Source organism: Melozone crissalis, unplaced genomic scaffold (assembly GCF_028551555.1).
Source record: "Melozone crissalis strain CALT ecotype California unplaced genomic scaffold, PUWL_Pcris_2 ptg000009l_1, whole genome shotgun sequence".
NCBI lineage: Eukaryota > Metazoa > Chordata > Aves > Passeriformes > Passerellidae > Melozone > Melozone crissalis.
The window spans coordinates 1,110,902-1,127,202 of NW_026535787.1; the positions used below are offsets into that span (position 1 = coordinate 1,110,902).

At 53.2% G+C, this 16,301-nt stretch overlaps 2 protein-coding genes across 2 annotated transcripts; one reads left to right on the forward strand and one right to left on the reverse strand.

Moving 5' to 3' along the window:
- Nucleotides 1–1,149: 1,149 nt before the first annotated feature.
- Nucleotides 1,150–8,349, reverse strand: MRAP (melanocortin 2 receptor accessory protein). The gene is made up of 3 exons (XM_054270513.1): nucleotides 8,203–8,349; nucleotides 4,619–4,718; nucleotides 1,150–1,297 (listed from the first exon to the last, which is right to left on the reverse strand). The coding sequence occupies exons 1-3, from the start codon at nucleotides 8,306–8,308 to the stop codon at nucleotides 1,228–1,230; spliced, it is 276 nt and encodes a 91-aa protein (XP_054126488.1). The 5' UTR covers nucleotides 8,309–8,349; the 3' UTR covers nucleotides 1,150–1,227.
- A 970-nt stretch (nucleotides 8,350–9,319) lies between these two features.
- Nucleotides 9,320–12,436, forward strand: MIS18A (MIS18 kinetochore protein A). Its single transcript, XM_054270438.1, has 5 exons — nucleotides 9,320–9,591; nucleotides 9,667–9,733; nucleotides 10,429–10,551; nucleotides 11,568–11,661; nucleotides 12,350–12,436. Exons 1-5 carry the CDS (start codon nucleotides 9,360–9,362, stop codon nucleotides 12,428–12,430), a joined length of 597 nt encoding a protein of 198 aa, XP_054126413.1. The 5' UTR covers nucleotides 9,320–9,359; the 3' UTR covers nucleotides 12,431–12,436.
- Nucleotides 12,437–16,301: the final 3,865 nt, after the last annotated feature.

The window sequence follows — 16,301 nt, forward strand, 5'->3', positions numbered from 1 at the left end:
CTGCCCAGAACAGGGGAGAGATGGAACTGAACCCCAAAGGATTTTCAGCTCAGTGATTATCCGTGAGTTTTATTGGGAACTCTCAGGGAAATCTGATCCATTGTTCTGCAGTGTGGCTGTGAGGGTGGTTGAGCAGCCAGTCCAGACCTGCAAACACACAGTGCCACAGTGAGAGGCTTGGAATTGTAAACCAGGGTTTATTCAATTGAATCACAGCTGTGTGCTGTGCCCAGGTCCTTTGTACAAATAGTGTACGGGGAAAAACCAGAACTGCACATTGCTTGTGATATGGATGGAATTTTGGGGGGGTAAATAAAATCGAGATGCAAATGAGGGAATTGTTTGTATGTGTAAATATTCTTATCCTAAAAGAGCCCTCAGCTCTGTCCCGAGAGTTGAGTTCAAATGACATTTCTTTACAAACCCGCAAGCCTTTTGGAAGCTGCAGTTTGTGTCATGTAGAATTCCCAGGGGCTGCCAGCAGGAAATCTGTGAGCGGAATCCAGCTGGGCTCGGCCGAACCGAGCCCGCCGCTCTCGTGCGCGCTAATTAGCGCGAGTGCTAATTAGCACAGCCCAATGAGCTCCTGTGCCACCCCGCGCTCCCGGTCGTGTCGGTGCGATGGCCGGGCCGCCCGCGGGACGCGGCAGCAGGAGCGCCCCGAGCCGGGCGAGTTTAACGTGAGGCGGCGCCGCTTGCCCGCCCTCGGGGAGGCGAGCCGAGCCGAGCTCAGCCGAACGCGCAGAGAGCGGCTCCGAGTTCGGCCGAACCCAGCCGAGCTCAGCCGAACGGAGCCGAGCCGCGCCGAACACACCGAGCGGCGCCGAGGTCGGCCGAACCGAGCCGAGCTCAGCCGAACTGAAGTTCCGCGGAACTTGTATTTCCCGATGTGTAAAATGACAGGGACTCTGCTGTATTTCAACACACGAGGAAGAACAGCAGCAAAAGCTCCCCCTGAGGTTAATTTACCCCCTTGGAGCCAACTAACACCACAAAAGGCAAATACACTGAGAGTAAATAGGCTATATTATTTATTGTTTTCTTCCACCGCCCCTTGGCGGCTTTCTTTAAAAAAAAAAAACAAAAAAAAACATTACTGACACCTTGAGCACGTCCCGCAGCATTCCTAAACTTCAAACCACTGGGATCGCACAGGGATTCCAACACACTTCGCTGGCGAGCGCTCGGTCCTTGCACCAGGATCAGCCCCGAGTGCTCTCGCGCCCGTTAATTAGCGCGAGCGCAGTCACTGCCTAATGAGCTCCTGCCCGAGCCCGCGCTGCCGTTCGTGGCCGTGCTGGAAGGAACGAAAAGGAGGTGTTGTCTTCACAAACAAACTGCGGGGCTGCAGGTAGGCAAACCCAGACACTGAGAGGTGAAAGAAGTAATGAACAGAACCGTAAATTCCAGAGGAATTCCGCTAATTGACAGAGACTGGTGCCCACCCAAGCCCGTGCTGAGTTCCTGGACTTGAAGAAAAAGAACACAGACACAAAGAAAAGGAAGGGGGAGATGCACATCAGAAGGCGATCTGTATTAGGCGACTTGGGGAAGTTTGTACCTCTCAAGTACCTCAGCGGATGGGGAAGACAGAGGGAAATGCGTCCGAGAAATTAGGATAAAAAGGAGGCTGCGTCCTCCAGTAACTTGAGACATCCGTGGGAAATGCCCATGGCCTCTCCCTTTATTCAAATAAAGCTACAGGACTCCAGTGTCTCCTTTTGGACATAAACTTACGGTGTTTGTGGACTAATCTTCCTGACAGTGCGATGGCTGGACCGCACGCGAGACGCGGCAGCCGGAGAGCCCCGAGGTTTGTGTATTTAACGTGAGGGGGCGCCGCTTTCCCGCCCTCAGGGAGCCGAGCCGAGCCGAGCCGACGGAGCGAGCGGCTCCGAGTTCGGCCGAACCCAGCCGAGCTCGGCCGAACACAAGAGCAGCTCCGAATTGAGCCGAACCTAGCCGAGCTCAGCCGAACGGAGAGAGCAGCTCCGAGTTCAGCCGAAACGAACCGACCTCAGCCGAACGGAGCGAGCGACTCCGAGTTCGGCCGAACCGAGCCGAGCTCAGCCGAACGGAGAGCGCGGTTCCGAGTTCGGCCGAACCCAGCCGAGCTCGGCCGAACACAAGCGCAGCTCCGAGTTGAGCCGAACCTAGCCGAGCTCAGCCGAACGGAGAGAGCAGCTCCGAGTTCAGCCGAACCCAGACGAACTCAGCTGAACCGAGCTGAGTAATTAAAAAAGCAGAAACAAGCCCCAAAGTCTCGGCAGCAGGCCCGGCACAGGGAGGCAGGGTTGGAATTCTCTTTGCTATGCTGCAGGTGCATTCAAGACATCGTTCCTCTTCGTTTTACAGAAGGAAGACCAAAGAAAAATTCTTACCAAAATAGGATGTTTTGTTTCCTGTCTATCCAGCAGCCAAATAGCACCAGCTAGCTATCTATACCTTAAAATCAGCTGAGGAACTGACCTCGGCCCAGGCAGAATCACAGAACTAAAGCTGAGATAAGAAACACCTGAAAAAGCCTTTCATTCTGGATGTTAACACATATCATTGAGGCAAACGTTGATGCTCTGTGTCCCAGCAGAGTGACCATCAGCTGCCTTGGCAGCAGATGGGTTTGGGATCTGTGGTCCCTTTTGTCTTATTTCTGTGGGATGGTGCAGTGCTGACAAAAGGGACTGAGACGTGGATCCCTCCCTGATCCCTGCAGGGCTTGTACAGGCATCAGCCCTCCCCACTCTGCCAAAGCCACCCACCAAAACTGGCACCATGTCACTGGGGACTGCAGGGAAGTGTGTGCTGCAATTGGATCATGGATTCCAGTCCAGGAGCTCTCTGTGTCTCAGGATTCAGCTGTGGCACAGGCCTTCAGGGGACACTCGTCAGCGATTGTTTCTGTGCAGATGTGCAGGTAAGAAGCAGGGACTCAGCTCTGGAGAGCACTGAGCCCTTGCCAAGGGAGTTCACCCTTGGTGTTACCCCCTGGGGCAGGAGAGGGGTGTCCTGCATGGCCAAAATGGCATCAACTCTGCATCAAATGAGGTGGGAGGATTCTGCCCCTCTCCCCCACTGAGGTGAGACCCCACCTGCAGAGCTGCCCCAGCCCTGGGGTCCAGCACAAGAAATCTGTGGAGCTGTTGGAACAAGCACAGAGGAGCTGCTGCAGGGCTGGAGCCAGGCTGGCAGAGCTGGGGGGGCTCCCCTGGAGAGGAGAAGCTCCAGGGAGAGCTCAGAGCCCTGGCAGGGCCTGAAGGGGCTCCAGGAGAGCTGCAGAGGGACTGGGGACAAGGATGGAGGGACAGGACACAGGGAATGGCTCCCACTGCCAGAGGGCAGGGATGGATGGGATATTGGGAATGAGGAATGTTCCCTGGCAGGGATGGATGGGATATTGGGAATGAGGAATGTTCCCTGGCAGGGGGCTGAGGGAGGACGTGGGTGATCAGGGAGAGCACAGGGGCCCTGGTGTCCCTGGGCTGGCAGAGATGGATGAGCACAGAAGGGATGAAGGTGAAGCTCTCCAGCCTTGAGCAGTGACGTGAGCGGGCATTTGCTGCGTGAATATATCGGGATTATCAGCAGGAAAGGGACAGGAGGCTCCTGACAGACACTGGTGATTGTCATGCCAAGGGCAGGACTGGTGACACAGCAGAGGGGTGGCAGGGCAGGGGTGCAGGTTCACACTGGAGGCATCTTTCCAGCAGCATGCTGGGTTTTGGTGCTGGAATTGCGGGGAGTGGAATTGAAGTGGGGCTGAGAAAACAAACAGAACTCGACCCCAAAGGGCAAGTTTTGTGTGTGACTGGGTTTAATAGCTTCTTCAGTCCTAAAACTGTTTTCTCACAGTATTTCAAGCCTAGGAAAATGATAACATGGGATGGTTTCAAAGCCTAAACAAATCTCATTGAATGCTGGTTTTCATTAATGATTTCTGGGCACTCCAGACTTGCCTTGTTCACAATGGCTCCTTTGATTTCCAAAACTGAATGCATGAGGGATAAATGTGTGTATTTTTGAGCCAAGTATTTTGCTCAGTAACATGATGAAAAAGTGAAAAAAACTTTAAAAATCAACACTTTGTTTAAGTCTTGCAAACGCTCTGAGATTTTCATGCACACAGAGTTCTCCTGCCAGTTTTTTAGGAACAGTAAATTGCTGGTAACATGCCTGTGTTACCCTGCCATTTAATGTCCATTTCCATGTCTGTTGTGTTGTTAATCCACCTCCTGCTTTGTGGTTTATTTGGGTAAACTGCCTTTTTTTTATTGTTTTTGTTACCTTTTGTGAGCATGCCAGAGGCCCTTGGGTGCCAATAAATGGGAATATTAGTGCTCCCTCTGACTGCTGCTTCCCTCTGCTTGCTTGTGACCTAATCCTGAATCTCTGCCCAGCCTGCTGGGTTGAATTTTCCTGCTCAGAAAAGGAGGAGCAGTGGGTCAAGAGACGCTCCAGCCAAACACTGACAGGAGAAGCTTCACCTCTGTGCAGTTACAAATGTTCTGTGTCACGGCTGCATCACTCGAGGCACTGAGTGTTTCCCACGGGTTATTTTTTCACACTGATATCTACTTGCTTTATCTCTGATTACTCTTGCTTTATCTGTGGTTGTACTCACTTGGCTGGTGTTGATCCAGAGCAGGACATGCAGAGCAGAACGAGGAAGAGGAACATCACAAAGGCGGCGAGGCCGACCCAGAAGGCGATGACGATGGAGTCTGTGGGCACAGCAGAGGGTTCTGTCATTTGGCAAGGCAGAAATTAAAAACACAGCAAGGTGATTTGCCCTCCCTGCTGCAGGTATGTCATCTGTCTCATTTCTCCTTTCAGAGACAGGGTCTGGGTGCCAGTTTGTTCAAGGTCTTGGGAGCCTCCTGACAGTGGGCATGAGGGAGGGAAAAGCCTCTGGCGTGTCCTGGTGCCCAGACCTGTGCAGATAACTGAACGTGGCTCCTGTTACACAAGCACAGGGCAGGAAGCCTGAGTGGTCACTGCCTAATCCTGCAGGGTCTTTAAGGAGAGGCCCTCAGGGAGGGAATCCCAGCCCTGGAAGCATTTTAAACCAGGAGAAATAGCAAGAGGGGTTTGTTGCACGGGGCCTGTGCCCCTCCCAGCACATCAGGGCAGTGGAAGGGAAGGGAAGGGAAGGGAAGGGAAGGGAAGGGAAGGGAAGGGAAGGGAAGGGAAGGGAAGGGAAGGGAAGGGAAGGGAAGGGAAGGGAAGGGAAGGGAAGGGAAGGGAAGGGAAGGGAAGGGAAGGGAAGGTGCCCCTTGCCCTGCAGCCTCCGTGGAGGGGTGCAAGGGGCTGCCTGCTCTGCCAGGAGCACTTGGTTTATCTGAGGAACAGATTGCCAGTGCCCTGGTGTGCCCACAGTGGGAGGGTGAGGTGGCTGGGGGATCAGGGGGAGCTGCTCTCTCCTGCAGGCTGCACTGCTGTGCCAGTTTGATTGCCTGAGCCCTGGGCTCACTGAGAATTTGATTGCCTGAGCCCTGGGCTCACTGAGAACCTGCTCCTGCTCTCTCACACAGGCTCCAGTGCTGTGCCAGTTTGATTGCCTGAGTGCCCAGTGCTGTGCCAGTTTGATTGCCTGAGCCCTGGGCTCACTGAGGATCTGCTCCCATCCCCACGGCACCTTTGGCCACTGTCCCACAGACGCTCCCTCCTGGGGCCACTGTGCTGGCCTTGGGAAGTCTGGGTGCCCTGCCCTGGATTCACAGCAGACGAGGTGGAAAAAGAAGGGTCACTGGCTCCAGGGACAAATATTGACTGAGATAAAATAAATCTTCCCCCTGAAAGCACAGAAAACATTGTGTTCTCTGAAACAGGTCCGGTATGTTTGATTGAGCGTTTCTTTGTGAAAAAGTTCAGGATGTGTTGGCATCAAAGGCACAAAGAGATTAAGGGAATTAGCCCAGCTCCTTTTAAACCCAAAACCAGAGCTGGCCCAGCTCTGCCCTGATCAGAAACCTGAGTTTGGGCTGGGCTGCTGAGAGATATCAGTGGGGAGGGGCAGCCTATTTTATTCTTCCCTTGCCCAGGGACATTTTGAGAAGCCCAAAGCTTTGAAGTGTTCCACACCACTGGGACAGAAATTAAGAGTTTGGATTTATAGAATTCCCTGTCAGAGCTATTCTGGCTTCATCTTTTAAAAACAGTTTTAATAGATTTCATGGGATTCACTGAAGCTAAATAAATTGGCTCCAGGGCTCAGGTGGAGCTTGAACCAAAATTTCCTGGGTTTAAATTCTGCAGTTAGTTGGGTTTTGTTTGTTTGTTTTCTTGCTTTTGTTTGGTCTTCTTGGTTTGTTTGGTGTGGGTTTTTTTCTTTGATTGGTTTGGTTTTTAACTGGAATAATGTATTTTCATATTTTACCAATCTATAAAGAGCTTTCCTGCTGCCAAATTTTACCATCACCTTTTGTGCATGTCTGTGTGCATGCTTTTAAATAGCCTATTAGATCACGGGCTAATTAAGATTTTTCATTATTTTCGTACAAAATTGAGAGAGATGCACAACACTACAAACAGAAAGCAAGACCGTGGATTTTTATCTGTGTTTAGATTAATTTTTATGAGACAAATTGAGTCTCAACAAGTTTCAGGGACCAGCCACGTAACAGAAGGAAGGAAGTGCAGAGATTCAGGTCTCTGTTTCACATTAAAAGAATTTAAAAAATCCTGTGAGGCAAAACTGAGAGCACACAAAGCCAATATTCCCAGCAGCAGCTTCTCTCAGTATAGGAATGTAAATATTGTGCAAGGACAGGCAAAGAATATTCATTGCTTGACTGGTACTTTTACTCCAAACAGTGAAAAATCCCAAGCAGGGATTTGTGGAATTGTTTCCCTTGGTGTTTTCATTAGAACTTGTGAGCCACTGTTCACCCACTGGGATGTGGAGGAGGAAGGATAATAGCTCCAAGAGGATGCACTCTCTGTTCCTCCACAAAACTGTCAACCAATTTAAATTAAATTTGACTGAGGGCGAGCATCTTGTCTCAGCAGCACAGTTTCTACAGATTTCAAGGACAGAGGCAGCTGAGGAAAAATGCCCTGTGAATTGCCTGGGAGGGAAGTGCTGTACAACAAATGCCACCTCTGCTGTGCACCAGTGATCCAAGTGGGAGGAAAATATTACCAAGGAGAAAACGGGAAAGGTTTATTCCTGATTTTTGGGTTTTGCTACACCAGCCGCATGCCAGGGACTTACATCTAGCTCAGCTCAGCAGTTTGGGGTTTCCCTAGTGGAATCTGGGGGTAATCATCTGCCCTAACTTTAAAATTAAGAGAATTTTAGATGAGCTGCTCCTGGTCCCAGCAGCACCAAATGTTGCTCTGCAGCATTAGAGAGCAAGATTTTCTGTATGGAGGGATGGGGATATTCACAGCACTTTCTTTAAGGTGTGGAGCTCTAAGTTTGGAGGCAATGAACCCTCGGCTGACCTGAATGCACAGAAAAGCTTTTCTAGGGTAAGTTTCTGCTCTTTTCCCTACTGCTGTCCAAGCAAGCAAAGGACAAGCAGCTCCTAGCAGAGAATTCAACCTTCACCACCAGAAAGCCAGTTTCTTGCACTGTTAGTGAGAGAGACATGAAGGTATTCTGAAAGGCCATTACATTTTCCTGGGATATATAATAATTGCACTGTAATAACCTTGGGAAAAAACAATTTTAGTTTCTAAATCCACATCTGAACAGTTTCAGCCATCCTCAGGGATGGGAGGGAAGGTGAAAGAATATGTTTGCAGCTTACTGTTCCTGGCTGGTGGAAGCATACATTTCCTTTAGTAAAAGTCTGAATGCTTACCAGTTGCATTGTCAGCCTTGTCCCAAGATGAAAACACAGTGTTTTTCTGAAAACCTCTGCTCCTTCAGTGAACTTTGGTGGCAGTAGCACACAGGTAACTAGCACCCCACACTACAGATTCACAAGTAATCACATTTCCCCTTAGCAAATAGCTAAAAAATAAAGTAATCTGTCCTTGTAAACAAGAATTAGTGTCAGTAGTCTTAGAGCTTCAGATACTGTAAAATAAAGCCCAGAGTGTTTGTTAGTAACTGTCCAGCCTGAAGGCAAACACCCATTCACACAAACCAGGCACTGGCACGGACTCTACTGCAAGGAAACAAAACCAGGTCAGTGAGACAAGCAATGCAACATTTTCCCTGTGCTAGATTAGCACCTACCACTCCACAGTACTTACATTTATTAACCTTCAGCTTGCTTCCATCTACTGGAATTGGATCTATGTAATCCCAGTAATACTCGTAGGACCAGAAGTACTCGGAGGAGTTTGTGCTGTTGGCCATGTCAGCGGCGCCTTTTCAGCAGCCCAGAACTCCGACCCAGAGCTTTGCCTCATGGTGCTGCATTGCCCTCAGAAAGGGAATTGCACAACCGGCGCCTGTGCCAATCGCTCGGGTCCCGCGGCTCAAGGACTGCCTGGGGGCTGGAAATATCAGTGAGACAGTAACTCGTGTTGTTACTCCTCGGGATGTTTCAAACTGAGGCGGGTGCCTGTAACCGAGGGACGGGGTGGACAGGTGCCACCTGGATCACAGGCCCTTCCGTCGGAGCAGTGCTCTGTTCTGGGAGCTCCGGAGCACGGCCGGGCCGGAAAACATTCCCGAATGTGTCTGGTGGGAAGGGCTGGCTGTGCAGGGCCCACACCAGCAGTGGCTGAGGGCTTGTTCAGCCTGGAGGGGGCCGAGGTCAGGGCTCACGGGGCTGCGGCTCCTCCTGAGGGCAGCTCCGGGCTCTGCTCCCCGTGGCCAGGGACAGCACCCAGGGAGGGGCTGCAGCTGGGTCTGGAGGGGTTTCGGCTGGATTTCAGGAAAAGGTTCATCCCCAGAGGTGCTGCGCACTGCCCAGGCTCCCCAGGGCATGGGCACAGCCCCACAGAGCTCCAGACCCACTGGAGGGGTTTAGGCTGGATTTGAGGGAACTGTTCACGCCCAGAGGGTGCTGGGCGCTGCGCAGGCTCCCCAGGGAATGGGCACGGCCCCACAGAGATCCAGGAGTGTTTGGAGAGCGCTCCAGGGATACTCAGGGTGGGATTGTTGGGGGTCTGTGCAGGGCCAGGGGCAGGACTGTATGATCCTTGTGGGGCCCTTCCAGCTCGGGAAGTTCTCTGAATTAGGAGTGACTTGATAAAACGCTTCATGTACTGGAATACCCACATCCTTTGCTTTGGTTCCACGACCTTACGAGGTCCAAACGCCCCCGGGCGGTGCTGAGGCGGCTCCGGGAGCAGTTCCGGGGCAGCCTCGGTGCTGAGGCGGTTCCGGGGCCGGCCCCGGGAGCGGTTCCGGGGTCATGTCCGGTGTCACTGCCGCTTCCTCGGCGGGCGATTCGAAGGCGATGCTGGGGACCGGTGCCTCGGCGGGCGAGCAGGACCCGCTGTCGCTGTGCCCGGCGCTCGAGCAGTCGCTGTCGCTGCTGGAGTCGGGCGCCAGCCAGGCGGAGCGGGAGCGGGAGCGGGACGAGGCGCCCATGCCCATGGTGTTCCTGTGCGCCGGCTGCCGGCGGCCCGTGGGCGACACGTCCAGCTGGGTGTCCAACGACGAGGCGAGCGGCTGCATCCTGCTGCGCAGTGAGTGCCGGCCCCGCGCCCCGCGGGTCCCTTCACGGCCGCCATCCCTCCATCCCTCCTTCCCTCCCGCTGCAGGTGTGGCCGCCAGCGTCGCCGTGGACCCGGAGCGGAAGATTTCCAACCTGCCCGGCGAGTGCGGATGGTGAGGGCCGGCCGTGGCTGGGCACAGCCCCGGGGAGGTCGGGGGATCCCGGGGAACGTGCTGGGGACAGCCCCGGGGTGGGCGGGGATCCCGGGGACAGCCCCGGTGCAGGGCCCGCAGTGCCGGTGTGGGCCTGGAACTCTCATTTGTGTGGGGTGTGCTGTGTGGCCTGAGGGACAGGGATACCTCACAGGGACAGGCATGGACAAGGGGAATGGCCTCAGCATGAAGGAAGGCAGGTTTAGATTCAGTGTCAGAAGAAGTTTTCCCTGTGAGGGTGGGCAGGCCCTGGCACAGCTGTGGCTGCCCTGGATCCCTGGCAGTGCCCAAGGCCAGGCTGGACACTGGGAGCAGCTGGGACAGTGGCAGTGTCCCTGCCATGGCAGGGGTGCGATGGGATGGGCTTTGAGGTCCCTACCACAATGTAGTGATTCTGATCTGTAGTGATTCTGATCTTTAGTGATTCTGATCTGGGCTTGCTGAGGTCAGTCAGCCTGAGGAGCTGCTGCAAATTCAGGCTGAAAGATGAGTGCTCATAATTTACAGTGTGTAAAGCAAGTATGAATGCTTAAAAAATTATAATGCGTGATTGTGTGGGGGTTTTTGTTTTGTTTTGTTTTGTTTTTTAAGGAAAGGGATGCGGTGAGGTGCTTCCTTTAATTTTTTTCTGAATCAATGTTATTTCTCACTTACAGCTTAGTAGAAACCTTATTCTGCTCTGGCTGCTCAAAGACCCTCGGCAGCATCTACAGGTGCACCTCAAGGAGCCTGGACTACAAGAGAGATTTGTTCTGTTTCACTATTGACTCCATTGAAAGGTGAGTACAGAATGTTTGTGTGCCAGCCCCACTGCACTCACAGGCATTGCACTGAGGGCTCTCCTGTTGTATCTCTGGGCAGTGCAGAGGTGGCTTTTTCTGCTGCTCTGCCCCAGAGGGGTTTTCTGTATTGCTGCTGTTGGCATCACAGTGCTCAGTTCTGAGGAACATCACCGTGTAAGGCAAATCCTAGGGAAAAAAACACCCCAAACCAGCCAGGTCTGCCTTTGGTATGAGAAATTGCATTCCTGCCAAGCAAATACCAGCAGGTCCAGGGCACGGGAGGTTCCTTCTCATTTTCTCTGAGGAGTACACAAGCCAAGCACCAGACAGGCCTGTCTGGAGCCCATTTGGGGTCAGCATTGCCAGCAGGCAGCGTGGCCAGGGGGGCTCAGGCAGGACTCGGGGCAGGTCTGCCCTGTGCTGGCCACATCTGCTCTGTCTCTAGGGTGAGCAAAGGCAAATCTGACAGCTGAGGATGTGCCTGAGGCTCTCACTCAGCCGTTTAAAATCTATCTAGAAAATGAAAGTGTGCTTGGGCTTAGTCGGTTTATAGCACTTAAAAGTGGTGTTAAGGTATTGTTCAATAACCATATAGAATCAAGGCTTTGTGCCAGAGTTCCTTTATGCAAGCATTGTTCTGATGGACAGTGTTCACCTGAACTAGTTTCAATGTCTCTGTTTTTTTCTGAAGTTCCCATTCATTTTGCTGTGGATGTTCACCCTCATGCTCTGGATGGTGCTTCTGGGTTTTTTTCTTAATTCCACAGCTATGATACCTTATTTTTTGGCAGCAAAATTCCCTAAAGCACTGACCTGGCTGCAGAATGGCACTTTCCTTGGAGGGTAATTCTGCTTCTCCCTCCCAGCCAGCCCTGCACTGCTCTCAGTGTCTGTGCAGTTTTCACTGCAGCCCCAGAATCCATGGCTGTCTCTCAGGGCTCTGGGGGAGTGCTGGGTTTGGATTTTGGCTTCAGGGTGGGAATCTGTGCATGATCTGACCTGTGCCATCTCAGCTATATCCTAGGCACCCCGGGAAAGCAAGCTGTCATCCATGAGCAACCACTCACTCTGGAAAGTCAAGCTGTCTTGGAAGAGGTGCTGGAAAGGGTGAGATTTAACCTTATAATTAATGATTTGTTTAATTCCCCTCTGTGAAACCTTATTGTGCTTCATTAGTTTCTGCAGAACAGCTTATTTCACCCAGAGTAATTGAGTGCATTGTAGCTTGTGCTGGTCTGCTTCATGTCATTGGTACCTTGTGTTATGCAAGATTTTCAGTAACTTTCCTTCAATTTTCTTGGTAATTAGCATTTTCTGTCTATTAAGCACAGCATTAGGTTCCTATTTATGTCTCAGTAATTTGATGTGTTGTTTCTAGTTAGTTCTGATTCACTTCTCCAGATCTTCACTTAACTTTTAGCCATGTTTCTTCTGCCTTTTGTGCAAATGGACTGAATGCTTTTGTTGTAGCATTGTATTGAAATACAACATCATAAATCAGGTTGATGTTTTGCTGTACTAAAATCTGGTGACTGCAGGTAGGAAGAGCTGGGAGCAAATAGTGTAAGGAAGTTGGAAACTGAAGGGCATCCAGCAGAAGCTGAGTGTGTGGCTCTGACACCAGGGCTGGAAAAAGTGGACAGTGAGTGTTAGAGCTGGGTGAGCTTTCACAGGAGGAAATGAGCAGGGAAAGAGTCAAATGAAGAGAATTGGTGATGTGAGATGAGACTGGAGCCCTTTCTGCCATCCACACGTGCTCTGTGTGTGTGTGTGACCCACACCTGTCCTTTTGCAGGTGGGCATGCTGCTCAAGGCTCTGGAGACAAGGCTGGGCACGGTGGAGTCGCGTGTGGCTGCCCTGCACAGGCAGGTCTGACAGGAGCCTGCTGAGCTGCAGGAGCAGGGCACAGGTGAAGGCTGGCCCTGCGGTCCCCTGGGATCCCGGGAGCTTTGCACAGGCTGGGGAAGAGCTGGGAGCGTGGGTGCCCTGTGCGGTGGGGGAGCAGGGCTGGCCGAGGCTGTGTCCCGGCCCAGGAGCTCCTCTTGTGTCCCTCAAGAGCAATCCCCAGGGGTTTCTGCTTAATAAACACTTCTGATCAGACAATCTGTAGACTACTGGTTTAATGTAAATACTTATTTAAGTTTTTGTCTCTGGAAGCAAAACATTGATCTCCTGACTTCCCTGCTATTCAGTACTGGGTGGGCATTTTCCCAAGCTAATGAAAAACCTCCCTGTGGTTCTGTGATTTCCAAAGGAGCAACACTGAGTTTTTCTTGTCTCCATAGCTTTAGCTTGACTCGTGCTCAAAGACAGGAACGGCTCAATAACTATATGTGGTGAATTGTGAGTTTGGCAGGGTTTTTTGCAAGTTTGGGGCTAAAATGTGATGTAAGAAAAGGCTTTTTTTGCAGCATTAGATTTTTGCAGCATTGCAGCTTTTCAAGCTTTCCAAGTTGCCTCATTCTGATTTAAACTCTCTTGAAATATGCTTAATATGTTGGGATTTTTCATTGTTATTGTTGTTGGTGGGGTTTTTTTGTGTTTTGTTCTTTTTTTTTAATTTGGTTTTCTTTTTTGTCTGCCTTAGGAAAATTTAACAGATCTCACTTTTTTCTTCTCCAGTTGAGTGTAGTGTTATCTTCTTAATTCAAAAAACATTTGCTGTATGGAAAAAGCACCTTGCCTTGTGAAAGGACAGGTAGGAGCTGTTTTAATGGCCAGTGCCCTGTGGCACAGAGATTCCCAGGCAGTGGGGAGCCCTGTGCCAGGCACACACACCTGGCCAGGTCCCTGTGGGTGCTGCTGCTGTACCTGGTGGTGAGGTGATAACCAGCTTGGCTTTGCTGCCAAAGTCAAACCCAGCAGTTTTCCTGTGAATCCCAAACCGGGCCCAAGGGCTCTGTCCCTCAGCCTCTGCTTCCATTGGTTTGGAGGGGCTGGATCCCAGTTATTCACCCCAGGAGCTGCCCCTCCATCCTTTTCCCCACTGTTCTGTTCCAATCGTGGGAGATACTTGGGTTTTGGTTTTTTCCCCCTGCAGTTCACTGCAGATCCCAAAAAACCCTCAGGAGGGAAGATGTGCTTCCACCACCAGGTGAGGAGCCTGATTTTGGAATGTTTGATGGAATTGGCCCAGTGGCTTTTCCTTCTGGGCTTCCCGTAGTCTGTCCATGGCAGGTCCAGCCTGTGCCTTTAGCTTGGAGCCCTCAGTCCTCAGGGCAATGAACCTTTGGGAAGTTCTTACAGCTCTGCCCAGTGCTGTATGGATTGGGATGAGTTTCTGGAATTAGGCTGTCCATTCTGACCCGTTTGTTCTCTCTCCCTGCAGACTGTGCCTGCTGAAAGGCTGAGGTGACACCACGATCCGTGACATCCCTGACTCCCTGTGCCTTCTTGAGGCTGAAGCCACGTTTGCTGTCAGTGACCACAGAGTGGAAGATGCTACAGACTGAAAACTTGGGCATTTTTCTCCTGAATCCCAAGACTTTCTGCAGCTGTACACTGTCTATCTCTTAAAAGAGTTTCTGGATTTACAAAGGTTTTTCCATTCTGCAATATTTATCTGTAACTCCAGTAAAAAGAGTCATACTGTATCAATGTGGTGTCAATGACTTTGTTTGAGTTGGTTAATTAAAGCAAATTATTGATAAGGGGTTTGAGCATCCCTTAGTTGGAGCCGGCAGCTCTTCTTTATTTTCTCTTCATTCCTTTAATTCCTTTCAATTATTTCTTAAGCAATTACTGCAATTAGGATATACAATAAGGACAGCAGCATTTCTGCCCTGCTGGATTGGGAAATCCAAGCCCAATTCCTTGGAGAGACTGAGGGCATGGCTTTTGACAGTGGGAATTTGGTGAAGAAGAGAGAGGAGAGGTCCCACAAAAAGTGGTTAAGGCCAGTTCTGCTGGCTTTGGGTGCTCCTAGCCCCAAAATCATCCTGGCTAAAGGGAACTTGGGAAAGCAAGGGGCCCTGTGCCCGAGGCCTGTGCTGGGACCCCTCAAATCCCAGCCAGAGGCGCTGGGCACTGCCAGCCTTTTGGGACACGGTTACTGAGAGGCTCCACGGCCTGATCCCGAGGGTTTTCCCATTGTTTCCTGTCGTGCTTAGCACCGGGCAAGGCATTACAGCCCCGCAGGCTGAAAATCCCATGGGAGCAGCGGCAATCACAGACGAGCACACAGAAACCAGGCTGGGAGAGGACACGGGCTGTTCCATAGATTTATTTTTCGCAATGTTTTTTTAATTTATACCAGAATCTCTCCCCTCTCCTCAGATCCCGTATCCTTGAGTTTTGAGTTTTCTCATAAAGACTCCTCGGCCTACACTGGGAAATGATTCCGTGGCCCCGGGGGAGCGGTGGGGTCTGAGGGTCCTGGTGCTGGCATGGGGACTCCCCCCGCCCCGGCCGGTTCCCGGTTCCGTCCGTGTGGAGCCTCTCCCTTCTGGAGCTCCCGCCGCCCGCGGCCGTCCCGGTCCCGATCCCCGCCCCACACCGTGCCCGCCGCGGGAGAGGCGGCACCGCTCGGGACCCCCCGGCAGCCGACACCGACAGGAGCCGAGCCAGAACCCCGGCCCATCCCGGCCCCGCCTCAGCGCTCGGGGCTCCGCGCAGCGCCGAGACCAGCCCCGGTTCGGCCCGGTGCGACGGGCGGGGCCGGTGTGGCGGGACCGGTGTGGGGGACACGGGCGGGGCCGGTGTGGGGGACACGGGCGGGGCCGGTGTGAGGGACATGGGCCGGGCCGGTCTGGGGGACACGGGCCGGGCCGGTCTGAGGGGCAGGGGCGGGGCCGGTGTGGGGGACACGGGGAGGGCCGGTCTGGGGGGCATGGGCCGGGCCGGTCTGGGGGGCACGGGCGAGGCTGGTGTGAGGGGCACTGGCGGGGCCGGTGTGAGGGACACGGGCGGCACCGGTGTGGGGGACACGGGCGGGGCCGGTGTGGGGGACACGGGCGGGACCGGTGTGGGGGGCACGGGCGGGGCCGCGAGCGATGACCCCGCCCCCAACCCCGGGAGGGGCGGGGCAGACTCGGGGCGGGCCCGGGGCTCCGTGAGGCGGGGCCGGGGGCGGGGCCAGAGCTACGTGAAGGCGGGGCTAGGGGGCGGGGCCAGATCTACGTGAAGGCGGGGTGGGGCGGGGCCAGAGCTACGTGAAGGCGGGGCTGGGGGCGGGGCCAGAGCTACGTGAGGCGGGGCCGGGGCGGAGCTTCAGGGGCGGGTCCCGCCTCCGGCTCAGGTGTGCGGGGTTGGGGCCCGGGACCGGCTCAGGTGTGCGGGACCCCAGCGCGGCTGCGCGGGGCGTGGCCGAGGTTTTTTAAGCTCCGGTAATCTCGTTAACCGCCATTTGCTCGCTCGGAGCAGGCTGCGGACGGGTGCCTTTTGTCCCCGCTCCGCAGCTTTTTCTCCTCTCCTGTTCCCTCCTCTACCTTTCCTTTCTCCTGCTTGTATTCCCCTTCTTTCTCTGCTTTTCTCTCTCCCCCCTTTTCTCTCCTCCTCTCTCCTCCTTTTCCCAGTTCCTTCGGCCTCTCCTCCTATCTCCCCCTCTGCCGTTCCTTTTCCTCTCTGTATTCTCCTTCTCTCTCTTCCCCCCTTTCCTCTCCTCCCCTTTCGGCCTCCCTCCTGTCCCCTCCTCTACTCTTGCTTCTCCTCCGCGTATTCTTCTTTGTCCCCCAGACCCTCCCCTCCTCTTCCCGCTACTCCTTTCTATTCCCCCTCTCCCTTCTCTGTCCGCTGTCCCTCTGTCCCT